The 19,030-nt window shown below is 37.9% G+C and overlaps 3 protein-coding genes across 3 annotated transcripts in view; 2 read left to right on the top strand and 1 right to left on the bottom strand.

The window, feature by feature from the left end:
• Positions 1-4,780: 4,780 nt before the first annotated feature.
• LOC111512047 (probable multidrug resistance-associated protein lethal(2)03659) overlaps positions 4,781-19,030 on the top strand; it is an 82,323-nt gene continuing 68,073 nt past the window's right edge. Inside the window, 1 exon segment of the mRNA XM_074175013.1 lies at positions 4,781-5,159. The gene's annotated coding sequence lies outside the window, so the exon portion shown is untranslated.
• The window catches only part of LOC111512014 (glycerophosphate oxidase 1), a 42,204-nt gene continuing 34,107 nt past the window's right edge, over positions 10,934-19,030 (bottom strand). Inside the window, 1 exon segment of the mRNA XM_023168103.2 lies at positions 10,934-11,295. Coding sequence (XP_023023871.2) covers positions 11,161-11,295 — 135 coding nt within the window. The 3' untranslated portion in view covers positions 10,934-11,160.
• On the top strand, positions 15,385-17,034 carry LOC111512036 (radial spoke head protein 3 homolog B). The gene has a single exon (XM_023168131.2). It carries the CDS (start codon positions 15,749-15,751, stop codon positions 16,928-16,930), a length of 1,182 nt encoding a protein of 393 aa, XP_023023899.2. The 5' UTR covers positions 15,385-15,748; the 3' UTR covers positions 16,931-17,034.

The raw sequence follows: 19,030 nt of genomic DNA, 5'->3' as shown, positions 1-19,030 counted from the left end.
GTCTAGACCACAATCAGCTAAATTGTTTCTATTGGCGGAATACTGGGAGATAAGTTTTGGACTTCGGAGTACTCGAAATACTCGAGGAATGAACAAACTAATGTATGGGTACATCATCTACTGATAAATATTTATATACAGTTTCTTGTAAATATATCGAATTGAAAATGATATAATATTAGAGTTTTGCTCATTTTGTGGCGAATAAAACCTGAAGGTAACATAAAATGAAAAAAAGCTCACTGAACTATTCTCTTTCTTAGCTATGAGTGTTAGTGAAATATAATCACTTCAATGATAACTTATAACTCCAACAATGAAAATGACCATTGAATGTGCTCCGATATACAGTACATTTCTTTAATGTCCCCCCCCCTTTATTTTTTGAACGGGTCAACTCGAAAAATTTAAGTGAAATTGACAGATAAAACTTTCAAGATGGCGACTGGGCGCCATCTGTGAAAAAAATTAAACAGAAAGGGGGGTCTTGTGTTAAAAAATTTTGAAGCTCCTGAGAAATACTCCACAACCCTAGAATATGAAGACAATATCTTTACCAACTACAAAATGGCGGAACATTTAATAATTTCCTGAAGACAAACACATTAATATCGATATTTCTAGAAATATCCCTTTTTATCTGTCATATGGCAATTCCAACAACAGATTAGGTTTGTTGAGTCATTTTTTGCTTATAAAAACGTCAAAAAATGTCAGTACGATAGTGAACATCATTGTTCAGTTAGAATATTCTCATTCAGTTTTCTGTTTTACTAGAAGAAAGGTACCACGTCAACAATCTCTAAAATGATCAATTCTCGCCCATTGGAAGAAAAAATTGAAGCGATTTTTATTTACGGTGCGACGCGTAACTTTCACGAGACTGAAATGATTTTTAATTAACTTTTTCCGAATTGTCCTATCTGTAGAAAATATATGACAACTACCGGTAGTGTACATAACAAAAATCCCCCAGATCATCCGTCCATTCCGGAAGAACAGCAAGTGCAAATAATTGGTGAAATGGTAGTCAATTCAGAACAGAGTACTTATTCCATCGCAAATGTTTGTAAGATGTCTCCTTCTACTGTGTGGAGACTTTTGAAGAGGAATAGGCAGTGCCGGATTCAAGCACAGGCAACATAGGCAGTTGTCTACGGGCCGCCACCACACCATAAAAAAAATTAAATCAAATCGATAAAAGCTCAGTAGAAACAAAAAATTGTGAGTTTTGTTGCAAATAGTTAGACGAAAAACTCCCTTCAGTAGTATTATTGCAACGAGTAACTAACTATTCGACAAAAATTCAGCCCCGCAATTTTATGCCGAGTCTGGAAAAACAAGTATATATACAAGGAAATGCAAGAAAATCTTTTTCATTCGAAGAACAAAAAACGGCGAGGCTGAAAACGCTGGTGGTTACGTTTTTCTCCATGCAAAGGGCATCTCTTCCGTTTTGTATGCAAGCTTTTCTCACCCGTACGGTCACAGTTTACCCATGAGGGCTTTTGTGATTGGAGAAATCTCGTCGTACGATTGATTGAACATGAAACTTTGAAAAATCATTTAAAGACTTCAATCAATTATAGTGGGCTTCCTAGCTAATTGGTCGCATAGATCGAGAACTGTCGGAGCAAATGGAGCAAGTCATAGCTTTTCTAAGCGAAAGGGGATTGGCATTTAGAGGGGCAACGAAACTTTTAGATCTCCTAACAACGGCAAATAACTTGGAATATTAGAACATTTAGCTGATTTCGAAGTTTCTTTAAAAAACATTCAGAAGAACATGACAACCGCGGAGGTGGTCACACAAACTACTTGTTATCCACGATTCGTGAGGAACTGCTTTGAATTTTAGGAAAAGCCGTTTTAAAAAAATTATTGATGGAGTGAAAACTACAAAATATTTTTCCATTTCTCTGGACTCGACTCCTGACAAAGGCCATGTTGACCACTTGACGTTAGTGGTTCGGTTTATTGAGTGGTACGCTCCTGTTGAGCGTTTTCTTATGTTTATGCCTAAATTGTATCATAAGGCAAGGGATATGTATGAAGGCTTGATTAATTTTCTAGAACAAAACGAGCTGGATCTGAAGAACGTTCGTGGACAGTCGTACGACAATGCTTCTGCAATGAGTGGCAGAAATAATGACCTACAAGCATTAATACTAGAAAAAATAGCCTCAGCTTGGGTAAATTGTGTTGGGCATTCACTTAATCTTGTCATACAAGCTGTATGTATATTTTACTACTTCAACTAACAGGTACAATACAGTTAGTCGCTGTTTAAGAGAAACAAAAACTGACCAACCTATAGCCGAAAAGAACGACAACAACTCGCCGTTCATGTCAAGTTGAAGCCACTGAAGCACTCTTGCGAGGTTATAAATTTTTTATAAATGCCCTCGATGAAATTATTGAGGACGAAGAATACATGATGGTATGGCAAAGTTAGAAACAGCTATATACGATTTTTGGGATGATATTTTGGGATATATGAACAAAGTCAGCGAAAGCCTACAAAATCCTAGGTTGGACTTGAACTCTGCTGCAGCACTGCTTACTTCCTTAAAATCAACCATTGAAAATGAAAGAGACAGTTTTGATGTTTAATATGAAGTAAAAGCTTTCGAGCTAGTTGATTGCCGAAACTACGAAGAAGAAAAAAGGAGAAAAATGAAAAGAAACGTCAGGTTGTCCACTTTAGATTGCCCGTAAGCTTCGGAAGTTCAGTTGTCACTCTCAGATTAATTTAGAACTCAAAGCTACCTCCCAGTTGTCGACCAGCTCATGACCGTTCTTCAGAAGAGAATGGACGCGTACTCACTTCTAAATACACAATTTGGATTTTTCAAAAATTTTACAACTATTTCTGATCAAGAAATTTTGTCTGCCAGCCAAAACTTGGTGAAAACCTACTGCGATGACGTAGATGATACTCTCGGCAACGAATTCATACATTTTAAACTATTTATAGTTCACTATGAAGAATTTGAACAAAAGAGAAGGGAAGAGATTAGCTATGGGAGATGGATGTATGAATTGTTGTGTAAAAACAATGTTAAAGAGTGCTTTCCCAACTTTGAGGTAATTCTGAGAATTCATCTCACACTAATAGTGACACATTGTACGGCTGAAAGATCCGTTCGAAACTGAAACTTATGAAAAATAAACTCCGAAGTTCCACGACCGAGAACAGATTGAATATTTTGGCTCTCCTTAGTTTAGAGAGTGATGTTTTGAGGGAAACAGACTTCGACGACATTATCGATACGTTCACTAATGTGAAAATCAGATGAAAAATAATTTACCTTGTAGGTACTTCAAGTTTTGAATAAATTTTATGTTAGCTAATTCATTCAGTGGCTCCCTTCTTTAACTTGACCTTAATAGAAACTTTCAACAGTTAACAACAAACGATTTGAGGGCCTCCACCACATGCTCTGCCTATGGGCCACCGAAGTCTAAATCCGGCGCTGGAAATAGGTATCATCCATACAAAATCAAAATGGTACACCAATTAACTGAAGTTGACCCTGAACGAAGAACAGAACTCTGCGAAATCACGACGGAAACCATTGCAAAGAGCATCCTACCTATCTCCATAATATTTCTTTAAGTGATGAATGTACATTTTTTTTCAAACGGCAATGTTCACAGACAAAATTGCCGTTATTGGAGTGACACCAACCCTCACGTTTCGCGGAAAACACATATCCAATATCCAGAAAAAATTAACGTTTGGGCAGGAATATTGGAAAACCATATTGTAGAACCTCTATTTATTGATTGAAATTTAACAGGGGAACTGTATTTGAATATGTTGGACACTACTGTTGACCCTCTCATCAGTGAAATCGTCGATGCGAATCCTAATGAATTCGATATGGATATTGTATTTCAACAAGATGGAGCACCACCACATTACTCCAGACAAGTAGGACACTATCTGGATACTACTTTTCCCGGTCGTTGTATTGGCCGTCGAGGTCCTACAGAATGGCCAGCTCGCTCGGCAGATTTGACACCTTTCGTACTTTTTTTATGGGGCTATTTGAAGAAAAAGATGTACGAAACTGAACCTGCCTCAATATTGGATATACAGCAGAGAATAATAAATATTTGTAGAGATATTGACGTAACTGTGTTCGAAAATGTTCGGGGTAAAATATCGGATAGGCTGTTCATATGTCAAGAAGCTCAAGGCAACCATTTCGAGCATCTTTTGAACTGACCTCAAACTTATTATTATGTAGTTAAATGTCAATGTATTCAGGCAATTATTAAAAGTTCAGCCATTTTGTAGTAGTTGAAGATATTGACAATATATTCTAGGGTTGTGGAGCATTTATCAGGAGCTTCAAAAAGATGTGTCACAAGACATCCCTTTCCATCAATTTTTTCCCAGATGGAGCCCAGACGCCATCTTGGAAATTTCATTTGTCAATTTCACTTCAAAATGAAGTATTTATGCATTGATTTCATTATCACAATATTCAATTTTTAGAGTTGACCCGTTCAAAAAATGAAAGGGGGGGACGAAATGCAATGTATAATTCGTTGATTCGTTTGTTTCAACTAACATTTTTATCAATAACTTGTTGATAACCACAGCTAATAGACTGACACAAAAAGTGTATTCACAGAAACTCCAAGGACAATGAAAAGGTATTTCTGAATATCAGCTTTCGATAGCACTTCACTGAATCACAGTCATATCACATATAATATTATGTTGTACAAAATTGTCAGGAGTCTATTCCACTTTCATGCTACCATACTTACCATGTCATACCAGTATAAAAGCGCTTGAGGAAGCTATTGTATAAATAAACACGTGTTGCGGTTTTGTAAACTGTTTAGTGAAAATCTCAAAATATAGTGTTACTTGAACACGTTACGGATTTTCATCAAGTATTGACCAATTCCATTACAATTATTACTTCATCAAGGTGCTGACGGTTTGTCGAAAATTTTACCAAACCTCATAGGTTGAGTCATTCTACAAATTCATTCTGCTTTTTGAATAGAATACTGGGGTTTTAAAAATCAAAAATCAATAGTTTTTCTCTAAATAGTGGAAATCTACCAGGTATATTATTTCATAAATATTTCTTGTTTCAAATTACGGTTGGCATAAGAAGAGTGGAAAATATGAGGTGAGTTATTTTTTCATTCAATTCTTTGTTATATACAGTGGGTCACACTTGAGATGAAGACATCTCTGTATTTTAGTTATTTTTGAGAGAATATATTTGTTTATTGATAGAGGCATAGACCTTCCTGTGCTCGATATTTTGCTTCGCGTTGACGATACCGAAATACATTATTTGAAAAAGTTGTTTAGAAATCGATTTTGACCCTAAATAACGAATTTCAACGCAAAATTCGAATGAGGAGCTACGAAAACAATAAATTCGTTAAAATATAGGAATACGTAGGGAAAACCTAATATTCATAATGAAAAAAATATCAAATTTTGATTTATTAGTTAATTGAAAGCCTTCAGCCGAAATTAAATGACAATCAATGAAGCGAATACAACAGGAAATGAAATAAAAGTAGATATTGGAAGTCAGTTCTAAATATTATCTCTCTTAATGCCCGCCTCCAAATCTAATAGATTTTTCAGTTCTTTTTCTATTGTTATTGGCCACTTTCCTGTGGCGTGCCGTATTCTCTCACTGAGATCTTGTCGATTTCGTGGTCCAGACTTGTGAATGCTATTCTTGACAGTTCACCAGAAGTAAAAATTAATTGGAGTTATGTCAGGAGAGTGGGAAGGCCATTATTCTTATTGGATATCCAAGAATTATGAACGAAAGCTCTTAGCGAAAAGTGTAGCTCTTGTCGCATATTGAGGGGTAGATTTTCGATAATTTTGCATAATTCATTATCAAAAAATTTCAATAGTCGTTCAGCGTTAATGGTATTACAGAAGAAAAGCGGTCCAATCATTCTGTCGCCTAAAATACCCCACCATACATTAACTTTTTGAGAGTATTGGTCCTTACAGTTCATAACCAGGAACTTTGGTTTGAAAGGTTTGATTTTATGACGAACGAGACATCTTCTGATTTTCTCTTTACTCAAATTTAATCGCTCAGATCTTTCATGCAAACTGATTTGGGAATGTGCACGAATTGAAGCTAATATATTATCATGGTACCTTCGATTTCGATGTGGATTATCAATAGCTGGACGATTCTTTAATACACTTCAGGTTTGAGTGAAAAGTTTATTCACGGAGGCTGCCGTTCCATGTCTTGAGCAACTTATCTGCTACTTCGAGAACCATTACCAAATAACCTTATTATTTAAAATTTTCTCGTTATTTAAGACGTTCAATGAGCATTTTGTTACTGTTTTTGACGCATTTACTTTCAAACTGACATTTCGAGTATTAATAGCCCACATTGAAAATTGTTTGAACACAAAATACCATACTGCCTTGAAACATTGAGAATGACGATTTTCCATCCAGAATTAGGCAAATTCGAAACTAATTGTCACAGAAAATTGAAAATTCCTCAAAATGGAAGACAGGCTAGTAAAGGAGACTTAATTCGATTAATTATTCTCGACCCTCTAAAAATTACTAAAAATTATTCACAAAAAATTATTTATAAAAAAGAAAAAGGATTTTCAACCATTTAACGCTACAACAATACACCGATAATAAATATACATTTCTATTCAAACATCGGTAAATTCAAAAATCTAGAAAATGATATAACAAGGTCAACTATGATCACAACATTACAAATTTCACTTTTCAGGAAAACCCATTCCCAAAGAAGTCTCTTTTATTATGGCCCAAAATTTTTCAACCTTCTTCCTGGAAACTTGAAAACTATTAATGGTATAAAACAATTCAAAATTGCCTTGAAAAGTTATATACAATGGAACCCAATCCGTTTCTGAAATGAATACTTTTCACCTTTGCTATCATTCGCCTATCAATATATTTTTAATTTGAAATACAACTTTTCCTAGCTCTCCTGCCAACAACTCACTAAAACCATTTGAATTGTACAGCCCTTCGATTTCACTCATTATATTTATTAAGCCTATCTATTTTATGTATTTGAGATGTACGTGATTTATAAACCTGCTGAATAGATGGGAAAGCACAATACAGATATATTTCATACCTAGGTATATCTGTATCTGTAGAGTAGGGAGGGTGAGTGTAAGCCCACAGCGCTTAGGCGACATGTGACCCATTGTATATCCTCCCGAGGAGTTGTCCTCCTAGGTCATCGTCCATCCTGTCCTTTCCAGGAAGGTGGACAGGCCACTTGGAGAAAACTCTTTTATATCGGCAGGTGTAGGCCAAACACTCACTCTCTTATTGACGATAACTCCGGGCACTCACATAGGACATGCCTGACAGTCTCATCTTTCTGTTCACACATCCTGCATAGAGATGTGTCCACTAGCTCCGTATTATGGAGGTGTTTCTTTAGTTGACAGTGGACAGTCAGAAATCCTACTGTTGAGCGTAGATTTTTCCTGGTCATCGCCAGATATTTCTTCGGCGCCAGCTTCTTAAGGTGGCCCAGGGTGATCCTGGCAAGATTGCATCCTTTGATTTCATCCCATCTCTTCAGGGATTGAGCATGGGTGTAACACTTGGCTAGTTCTGCAAATGGCCGTAGGCCGTAGGTGTCACTGGATCCTAAAATTCTTAGTCCAGCCGCTTCCTTAGCTAAAGAGTCTGTAATGCGATTATCTTCACTCCTGTCGTGCCCTCTAACCCACCTTAGGATAATGTTATTATCTACCGAGGCTTTGGCTGAATCTTGGTGGCACTCTTGTACTAGCCCTGAGGTAACACGTTGTTATGTTATGTTTTTGCCAGAAATTTCTTTCCTGGTTATTTATTCTGTGGCGATTGAGATACCAGCCAGTTCTGTATGGACCACACTGGTATTTTTCCCATTCTCCACTTAATCCTTAGTCTTAGTGATCTGGAGTACACTACACATCCTGAGCCTTTTTTGGTTTTTGGGCCGTTTGTATATATGTGTATTGCATTTGTAGCATCTGACTCTGTGTTCTGTTTCATTTGGATTTTGTAGGGTTTATTGAACATAAACCTGGGTTCAATTCCATCACTGATTGCCTGCAGCAGAGGTTGCGCAGTAAGCGCTTCTCGCCATAGTCTCATTCTCAATTGACCCATTCCTACTTCGAGGTTTACACCAGCCATGCGCAATCGTAACATGGCCATTAACGCAAACAAGTCAGTCGCTGTATTTGATATAATTTTTGGATGACCGTTGCTTGTAGAAATTTCGGTCCTCATGCAATGGTTCAGTATGTTAACATAGATCTCATTATTGCATTGTAGATCCAGATGACCACACAGGTTGAAATACCCCATGCGCGTCCCAGTGCCCTCTTTTTGCTCTACTCTGTAGGTGAGAGCTCCATGTTAGCTTTCTGTCGAGGATAGTATCAAGGTATTTCACCTCTTCAGAGGAGTTTAGTTTGCTTTTGAAGATTTCTGGAGGTTTAAAGCCCGATAAACTTCTTTTCCTGGTGAAAAGGACCTTCCCAGTCTTCTTGGGATTGATCGATAGTGAGTGTTCCTTACACTATGTTTCTATCAATTTGAGCCCATCCTGCACTCTATCGCACATTGTGTTCACATATTTGCCGGTCTGCAAGATAACTATGTCATCTGCATATGCAAATGTGTAGAATCCATTATCGTTGAGGTGATTGATCAGGGTATCCAGAACTATTTCCAGAGAAGGGGTTATAATACTCCTCCCTGTGGACATCCCTTCATAACCAGTCCTCTCACTGTGATGTCTTCTACATTGATAATCATTGCTCTGCTAGAAAACATCTTGAGTATCCATTCTCCTACTACCAGGGGTACATTCCTGGAGTGTAGTTACTGGGTAATCAATGGAAAGGTTGATTCATCAAACACTGCCTCAATATCTATGAATATACCCAGGGTGGGTATATTCATAGATCTCTCGATTGTGCCAACCACATGGAAAAGGGCCGAATCAGTAGACCTTCCCGGAGTATATGCATGCTGATTTGGATGAAGTGGGTTGTGAACTACTTCATCTCTTATATATCGCTCACATAGCATCTCCATAGATTTTTCAGAAGAACGATGTGAGACTAATTGGTCGGAATGCTTTTGGTAAGGTGTAGTCCATCCTACCTGGTTTGGGTATAAATACTACTCGTACTTCTCTCCACTTACTGGGAATATACCTCAGAGCTAGAGAGACTCAAATCAGGTGCGGCATAAGAATATCCAGTCCCCATTGTAGTAGGGCTGATCTTATACCGTCAGGTCCTGGTGACTTGAAGGGGGAAAAGCCCGATATGGCCCATCTTATCTTGTCCTCGTCAATTACTGCACTAGCAGATTGCCAGTCGTATTTTGAGGGTGTTGTTGGTACTTCCGTCCAGTTCATTTTTCCAGGAAAGACAGAACTTGGGAAGTGAGTTTCCATAAGAATATCAACACACTCTTGGATGTTGGCGGCTTTGTTGCCATTTTCCCTCGTCAGGATGCCGATACTCTTTATGGTGGTCATTTGAGATTGCCTTCTGTAGCCTAGAAGCTAGTGGGAAGTCTTCGACTGCCTCACAGTAGACCCTCCAGGCTTCTCTTTGATTTTGTCTACAGACTTTTTTGAACTCTTTGAGGTTGGCTTGATATATACCTCAGTCTTCTTCGAGTCTTGTACGTTTTGCCTTGTTGAAGGTCGTTCTCGCTGTCTTCCTGAGGTGTTCCAGTTCAGGGCACCACCATGTATTGGTTGTGCCACCTGTTTGAACTATCCTCATCGGACAGAATTCCTTGTAGGCAATGTCTATTTTGTTTTGGATAGATATCATGTACCTTTTCCAGTTCTTCATTATTGCCAGGAGTCAGGACCTCTGTTTCCCGCATAGCTCCTTTCAAGAGATGATCGTAGAGAGCTACATCCGTCCTCTTCGGGTCACGGAATTTTACAGTGGTCTTGAGATCTTGGCTTACCGTATAGGTCAACCAGCGGTGGAAAATATGGTCCGAGACTTGCCAGTCCTGGATTTTGTTTGATATTTTGGCTGTCATTAGCGTGATATCTATTGATGTTTGGCTACGGGCATTTTAATAAATGTCGGCTCCGTGCCTCTGTTCAAGATTGTTAGATCTTTCTTAATTATTTATTCTTATAGGGACTTACCTTGGGCTTTGATATCCTAGGTGTAACCCATTCATTCAGTGAGATAATTGTGATGAAATATTTGATGTACAAGTATATTAATGAATGAATGAATAAATTACTGAATTACTGAATTTATATTTGGAAAAATAATAATTTTCAATTTAAGTTATTTCAATACATTTATCTCATTGACTTTGACTATTTTATCATTTTTGTACCTTCTTATTTGGAACCATTGATTGAAAATCGGACTTAAATATGAAAATTACAAAAAAATCAATTCTCGAATTTTGGGTTGAGAATCGGTTTGTAGGGTCAAACTTAATTTTTAAGCAACTCTTTGAAATAGCATTTCTGGATTGAATTATGGAGGCATGACACTGTATAGATTCAGGAGTACATAAGAAATGATGATTTCAATAGCTTACAATTTAGAATTCAGGATGAAAGCTCATTCTTCCATCCAAAGCTCATGCTACTATAGCAAAAAAAAAATACTTTTTTTTCAATAACAATATTTGATACCTCACTATTTTTGAACTATAGTCAATGGCTGACATGATTCAACAAAGTTAATTGTTGTTTCAATTGAAATTTGTCACAGTCATGAAATGACATGTTTCACTATTTTATTTCATACAAACCCTGAACATGTTACAATTTCAATAGGTCCTAGAGTGTTCACGATATACAGTTCGAGCCGAATCTTAGACTTTTCAAACAGGAATTCAAAGCCAAACCAAGTCACCAAAAATATAATTTCAGAAAGTAAAACTCGTAAAACAACTAATACAATTTTTTCTCGTACACACTGTGCATATTCACACACTTTCCTGAATTTCGAACACTAGAATGACTTCAGACGTTCAAACAAAACAATCTGCGAATCGATTCATACAGGGTGAGAAAACAGTTTGGAATTTTTCCGATGCAGTTTCTCGAAATGACTAGACCTCGTTATCATTTTTTACACTCCACCCCCGCTGCGTTCGACCGATATCTTCTTTTTCAACATCTCTTTTTCGTGTTTGATTTCTTCCAACTCCGCCATTCGGGCAAACCTAGAGTAAGTGACGTGGCCGGATTTGATTGCGGACATCATCTAAAAATCAGGAAGTTCAAATGAGTTTGACGGAAAATAAAGCAGAGAAACAGTTTTGACAATCATTTTATCATTTTATTATTGCTATTTTTATTTTGTTAGTTGCTTCTGATATTGTTTTTTGTTATACAGAATGGTCCAACGAAAAGTATCCACATTTGAGGTTTTTATGAAATTCACAAAAAATGCATAGACAGACCTATTCCAATTTCAAAGTGGAAACATTCACCTTATCCTCATTCTTGTCACTTTCAACCCCTAGTGGGGGTGGGCCCCAACCCCAAAATCTTCAATGGAAGATGACTCAAGTGATACTCCGTTTGAAAGAACGCACAGAATAACATGATACCCATCCTATTCCAATTTGGTTTTGACAAATATTTTGGAAACCATGTCACGAAACATAGTCCTATACTTTTGGAATTAATGAAACAAGATCGTGAAGTTCATGAATCACCAACCCATTCTATAGAAAAAAAAAACAAATTCCGGGAAAAGACAGAGTTGAATGTGACTGATGTTATATTAGATCAGACATCTTCAAAATATTACAAGACAAGTTTCTCGGATAATTTTTTTCCATTCATGATAGAAATTTTAATTTCATTAGTTCGGACTTCCATTGTCTAGTATGATATGAATTGATTTGAAATCCCTGAAAGAATCTGTTGAAAAAATGAAAATTAAAATAAAAAGGTTAGCTGAAAAAATAACCATTATATTAAGCAAAAAAACTGAAATACAATCAAATAAAATACAAGTAACAACCAAAAAATCAAAAAATGAAATGTTAACACGATATGAAAATGAAAAAAATATTAACAAGGAAGGAAAATAACGAATTAAAAGATTTTGTATCCACAATCGTCTTTGGGTGATAACTGGACTTATTCCTCGGAGATCTGACTAATTATATGTCACTCGAGTGCTTTCACCTATCCCCTTTTCCCTCTCTCCGCTTCATCGCTTTTAGCGGAAGCTGACCGTTTGGCGGGAGTTGGTCGTGTTTCGCTTGATTAGAGGTTTCCATATGTTGCGTATCTCTACGCTAGCTTGGTTAAATGCGTTGTTGGACAACATATATGCGGCTTCTTTGAATTTGATCCTAAACCAGTGTTCCTCCTTGTGGATGATTACAGCTTGAGCGCGGACTCAAAGTCCGCGTTTGGTGACCTGGTTTTCGTGAGGCTGCTGAAACAGATCTGAAACAGGTTCTGTGTTATACTTGGACCCAATCCTGCTTATCCTTCCCGACAATTTTCTGATATAGATAAGTACAAGTGCTGGATGTGGCGGTTTCTCTTCCTTGTGGAGCTCTTGCTGTGTTCTAGCTAAAGCCTGTTCCACCATTACCATGAAGTAACCATTCCGTTGAAGGTCATTTTTGATGATACCTGGTTCTTTTTATATACCTTCCTTTGTATTACAGAGCCCGAAAGCACGGTTTAGTAGAGTCTTGATGATTTCCCTTCTGTGAAAAGCTTGTACCACTTGTAAACATTTTTCTGACCCAGAGTACAAATCACCGTATGCCACCGACAACATTTCAGGTTTTTTCTGAGTGTTCAAGTGTTTTACCTGAAAGTTGATGCAAATTCTTTAATCCAATTTTTTCGATAACAGAAAATCACCGAAATGCAAAACGTTTATGGCTCTCACCAACAAAATTTGAACATTCATCTCATTTTAAGAACATTTCACGTACACATCTGGACTATTTCATCAGATAGATGAAAATTTACTTCACGGAAAAGATGCGTACAATATATCATATGGAGGTGATCCTACCTACTGTGCTGATAATTTTTTTTCGATTCTTCAGAATTAATCAAAACTTTCGTGTACTCGAATTCTAATTTTTGTAAATACTAATACGTATTCATATTTGAATTGTCATAAAGTGGAGAAATTTTTATATTTGATTTTTATGAACACGTACTTTGTCCTAACAAAATTATTTTTCCACAACAGAACTTTTTCGAGCATCGAGAAATAATCTTGATCAGATTCATTCTACGCCAAATGTTTCAAATTATACCCATCATTTTGCTCTAGATACGAAAACCTTCAAACGTATTGAACGGCATAACCTTGACCAATATAAATACTCGTTAAGCCCTGTTTTCCTAGCGACGCATTTTTCGCATCACGTGCGACGTGTTACGCCCAGCTTAATACGTCGCCTACTCCTCCACAGGAATCCAATAGGACTGTTTTCCTAAAGAGCGCAACACGTTCCACGCCGACGTGATGCGCTTAACGTGTAGGACCGACTGTCAGGTTTTGTCTGAGACCATTTGTTTCGTTTAGTGTTATTAGTAACTCTCTGATGAGGACAGAGCTAGCTTTCCATCAATGGGAAAACCCCAACGCTCCCAAAACTCATTGGCTTTCTGTTCCCATTCTATTCAGTTGGGATGGGGCAAAAAATAGACACAAACTTTTTTTGAAGGACAGCCAACACCTTAGGTACTATCGTGCTTTCAGCAGCGTCAGCGGCCATGGAGATCCTTCCAGATCTACCCCCTCTCCACATTTTTCTGGAGAGAGAGGCTAGATGGACTGTATATAGACTTGTTCACATTGCCAATTGCACAAACCAATTTAATGCAGAGTGCAACAGACTGTTGGTTGACACTGGAAGTCCCAGCATTCTGGAAATGACCTCTAACTTTATGCCTCCAACTCTCAACTACGGACTGCCCTATAAGGTACTGTTCCCGAGTGGAAAAGATTGGATCCTCCGGAAGGAAATATTAGGAGCAGATAGTTGTTGGATCACAGATGGATCAAAAACACCTTCCGGTTCTGGTGCAGGTGTTTTCAGTCACAGACCCAGGACAGAGATATCAACCTGCCTAGGAACCTATGCGACTGTATTCCAAGCGAAAATTTACGCTACTGAATTGTGTGCGGAGAGATTGGGAGAATCCAACCTCATACACAAGTCAATAAAAATATTCTCGGACAGTCAAGCGGCGTTGGAAGCTTTTGGTTCCTACCGAGCGACGTCTAAATTGGTAGCAAATTGCCAAAAACAACTCTCTTCAATAGGAAGACTTAACGGATTGTCTCTGGTCTGGATAACTGGCCATACTGGCCTGGAAGGCAATGAGGCTGTTGAATCTCTTGCAATAGAGGGTGCTGCAAGCAGCTTCATCGGACCAGAACCTATCATTGGCATCGGTCGTGTTCAAATGGAATTTGAACCATCATTCAGCCAATACATTTATATAATTATGCTATTTTTTGTGTTTCTCGAAGTCTTGTTCTGTTACAAGAGGTAAGTGCAAGAAACTCAGGAGAAGTGTCAGATACCCTTACAAAAGGGAAATAAAACGAAAAAGGATCCACAGGAAGTGCCGATGAAAAGAATAGAGCAATTTACTGGGAACTTTCCCTATTTTTGGATGAAGTAGAGGGTGAACGGAAGAGTTTCACGAACGTTTTACCTTCACCAAAAAATCAACAGCCAACTTTGACTGCGGAAGGCGATTTTTCTGATCCAGAAGTGATTGACGAAAGTGCTCGAAACCAAAATCGTTCTTCCGAATTTTATAAAATTCACTTATTTCTTTTTCGAATTTCGCGTGTGTCCAGAAAATATGGTCCTCCTCTTCATCATTTTTCATATGTTTAAGAATAATCATTGCAATCTGTTTTTTTGCTTTGGATTCGTTTCGTAATGACACACCGATACACTGTCCGTTGTCGGTCAGTACGTCAACTGAACAGATAAACACGCCTGCTGCACAAAAAACACGTCGCTACGAAAACGTACCTTTAGTTCAGCCACACACAGTATAACGATATTTTCTTTCACAATAAATCATAGATGAATAACCCATTTGTTGCCAGGTATTAGACATTATCGATCAAGCTACTGAAAAACTATAATTGTATTTCAGAGAATATGCGTTTTTTCATCATCTTTTAATACCTGCACACGAATTCTCAGCCATTACTAAAGCAGTCGATTCCAAAGTGTTTGAAACGAAACGCAGTTAAGTTTTTCAATTTCAATATCACTTTCGTTAATAAATGACCTTGTTGTGAATGCAAACAAGTATCAAAATATTGATCAAACAGTTTGCATCGTACTGACATAGACAATGTGTTCGCGTAACTTTTACAAAGTTGATAGATAAACAATAACAGTGATTTGAAAGTGAAATTCAAATAGTTTCATCAGTGTTGAATAATTTCCGAGTATAATGAACGACAGAGTTTCAAACAAAGCGAACTTGTAGTACATAATATCCTCATATTCGAATAAATGAGGAAGAAAAAACGAAAAGGTGATATTTCCAAGTTGCACTCTAAACAGTGGAAATGGCGCACCCTGTACATGCAGAAAACAAAAAACACATGCATCACTGCGGCATCGTATGCCTGTCAATATGTGACGTTTGTACCTGAATTTATCAGCGCTTAATTTTTTTATACCGCCAAAATGACCCTAGAAGACAAACCGATTTTACGACGCCAGAAAATGCAATCCAGAGGCATCTTGGAGATCGAAGCACATAGTGGCGCCAGTATCGCCAAGGTTACCAAGAATGAGTACACGTTCTCCAGCTCTCCAAGAGCCTTATACTCTAACAGGAAAATGGTGACACGAGAAGACGTACCTATCCCATACGCCAATGTGATGTTCGAGAAGAGAATCTTCAGAGGCAGCAACTTCGCTCCGAACATGTTTTGCCAGGGAGATGGCGAATCTGGGGCAGCTCGAGCTGCAGAAGCCAAACGAAGAGCTGTGGCAAGAAAAAAGGCCAAGAGCCAGTTCAGATCGTCACAGCTACGACTTTCCTCACCTCCAATAATCCAAGGAAGGAAACACGAGCGTGTCCAAACTGAGGTTTATCTGGAGGAGATCTTCGTCAATCCTCCAGTCACAGATATGTGCACTCAAACAGACCTCTTCCTGGAAAGACCGGTATCCCCGTTCTACGTGCCCGCCAAAACAGGAGCAGACGTGGCGACCCAGATCTACCCTGGAGATCTATTCGACTTCGACCTGGAGGTGCAGCCAATTCTAGAGGTACTTGTCGGCAAAACCATTGAGCAGGCTTTGATCGAAGTGCTAGAAGAAGAAGAGCTTGCAGCTCTAAGGGAGCAGCAAAGAAAGTTCCTCGAGCTGCGAGCAGCTGAAACCGCCGAAGCAATTCGCCTGGAAGAGCGGGAAAAGAGGTTGAATAGGGAGAAGGAGAGGAGGATTCAGGAATGCGAGGCAGGTCTGCAAGCGCAGAAGGACATGGAAGAAAGAATCGCAGCAGCTGTGCTCATGCAAGGTTACATGGCCAACTTGCTACCCTCTGTTCTGGAGGGGCTGGAAACTGACGGATTCTTGCTGGACAGTATAAAGCAGGATCTTGATGAAGGCTTCATGCCTTGGTTGCTGAAAGAAGTTTCGCATGAGCTGCAGGACGTGGTAAGCAGTCGTGATATACTCACTGACATTGTCAAGGAGATTCTGGAGAATCGTGCCGAGATATACCAAGCTCTCAACAAAGAGTATCCAAAGGAGGAGATTGAAGAGGAAGGACCTAGTGTCGAAGACGACATTTTGAATGAACACCTCAAGTTACAGAAGGAAATAAAGAAGAAGAATGAGGACGCGGAAAATGCCTGAAACAAATCGACCTGAATTGTTGATTGTTAGTACTTTGGAACGTATATCTGAGAAATGTACAAGTTTATATTGTATATATGAGAACAATATATTATTCTTTGTTATTGTTGGTGCTTTTGGAAATTCTTCAGTGGTATGTCAGCTTTCACCGTTATTTCTAAAGAATGTTGAGGGTTGATTTTTCTATAGTGAGACGATAGCTGATTGAAGAAACACTCCATTTCAAACTTTTTAATTATTGCTCATCACTAATGGCAAACTACCACCATGATTTTCTTATTAGTCAGTGGGCTATGCTTGAAGACTGGCCGTAAACAAATCTGAAGTAAATGGAACTTCAAACGTTCCAGCCAGTCTCTATATACCTACACAGTAGGTTTAATATAATCCAACGCCCTTCGTGGTATTAGCCAGGGGAGTAGTTGTTTTCTGATAGGTGTCGGTCCATTAAACCTACTGTGTAGGTATAGAGACTGGCTGGAACGTTTGAAGTTCCATTTACTTTAGATTTACCACCATGATGTTATACCGCTTCAAACATTTTGTCAGGATATTTATCTACAATTGAATACCAGTAATATGGATAGTACAACTATGATAATTGAACTGAGAAATTATTGAGTAACAAAAGACTGAAAGTAATTCGACTTAGAAATGCCAGATTGTTGGATAATCGTTCTCACTATTTGCGCCTGAAAAGGTATTCGTTGATGATCAACAAATTTGGAAAACAGTGTTTATTTCTTTGGATTTTTATGTTTTGTATTGATTAATAAGTGTAAAATGCTTGAAGAGGTAACCTGGTAGGAAAATTTGAATGATGAATTAAATAATAATTGACACATTGAAATTCTTCAGTCAGGAGATTTAAAATGTTTCTACGTAACTATTTCCTGAGTCAATACTGATATTTTGGAGTCTTCTTCAAGATACAAAAAAACAACTTTTACTTTTTTCCTGTAATATTTTTGAAAACAGGCAGTTTGTCAAAAAGATATTGATAGTTCCAGAAATATCTTACAGAGATATTCGAATGGGTGAGATTATACTCATATAGAATGTAATAGTAGGTAACATCATTTTCAGTTTATATTAGTTTCGAAGATATTCAACATTTTTGCGAAAAAACACTGAAAAATCGTTTTGGAATCTTGAATAACTGAGAATTTTGTCATCGACGACAAATACTCTCAAAAGAAAATATTTCACTTTTCGAGATGAAATACGAAAAATATGCATTTCATGTCATAGAAAATTACGGTATAATTGTATACCGTACCGGTATAATTGTATACCGTAATTGTGTACCGTACCGCTCCAAATAGCTGACACTTAACGTACAGCCGAAGATACTGAACCTATAATCTTGAAATATACAGGTAGGTCTTTTGTATAGTGTAATTAAGCATCAAAAAATTAGGCGAAAATGAATTTCGTCAGTTTTGAAGTTGGAAACCTGAAGTTTTGGGTCGATAAAAAAATGTCGTAACTATTTGTTTGTAGTGGTCTGTCACGAAACTTAATGTGACGAACCAAATTCAACGCGGGCAAAGCCGCGTGCAACAACAGTTTGAAAAAAATCTGTTTAGAATCTGTTTTTCCGTTAACCAGTTGTCGCGCCCCTACAAACGACAACCCTCAGAAGTCGAAGCTTGTACGAGCTAAGGATTAACGAGGTCTCACCTTTCAACGTATGATTCCTAACACGGGTTGGACGGAAGCAAGTGAAAATCGATCGTTCAGAGTAGGGCTTGAACCATCGACCAACACGGTGGTCAATTCGAGTGAGTGAACAAAGCACCCACGTCGAACCGCCTGGCTACCGACCGACCGACCGACTAGTAAAATATAATTTTTTTTTCGTATTAATCCACATATTTCCTGACACGAAATCTAGTCGTGTTAGTATTACCTGACTTTGTGTTACGAACATGCTATTGCAAATATTGAACGGGTGCTACCTCTACAAAAACTATTCATTATACAAAAAAAAACAATCACTTGGCAAACTGCACTTTTCTATTCGAGAGGACCATTGCCTCAAGATGGCGGTGCCAAACTCTAGGAAAATTGGGAGAATTTTCATGTAACATTTCTTAT

The sequence above is a fragment of the Leptinotarsa decemlineata genome, unplaced genomic scaffold, assembly GCF_025532065.1.
Source record: "Leptinotarsa decemlineata unplaced genomic scaffold, Ldec_3_MD MMD2_tig00000882_RagTag_RagTag, whole genome shotgun sequence".
Taxonomy (NCBI): domain Eukaryota; kingdom Metazoa; phylum Arthropoda; class Insecta; order Coleoptera; family Chrysomelidae; genus Leptinotarsa; species Leptinotarsa decemlineata.
This window is presented reverse-complemented; position numbering and strand designations above follow the sequence as displayed.

Coding starts and splice junctions, on each gene's coding strand:
- LOC111512036 (XM_023168131.2), top strand. CDS start 15,749: ATGACCCTAGAAGACAAACCGATTTTACGACGCCAGAAAATGCAATCC.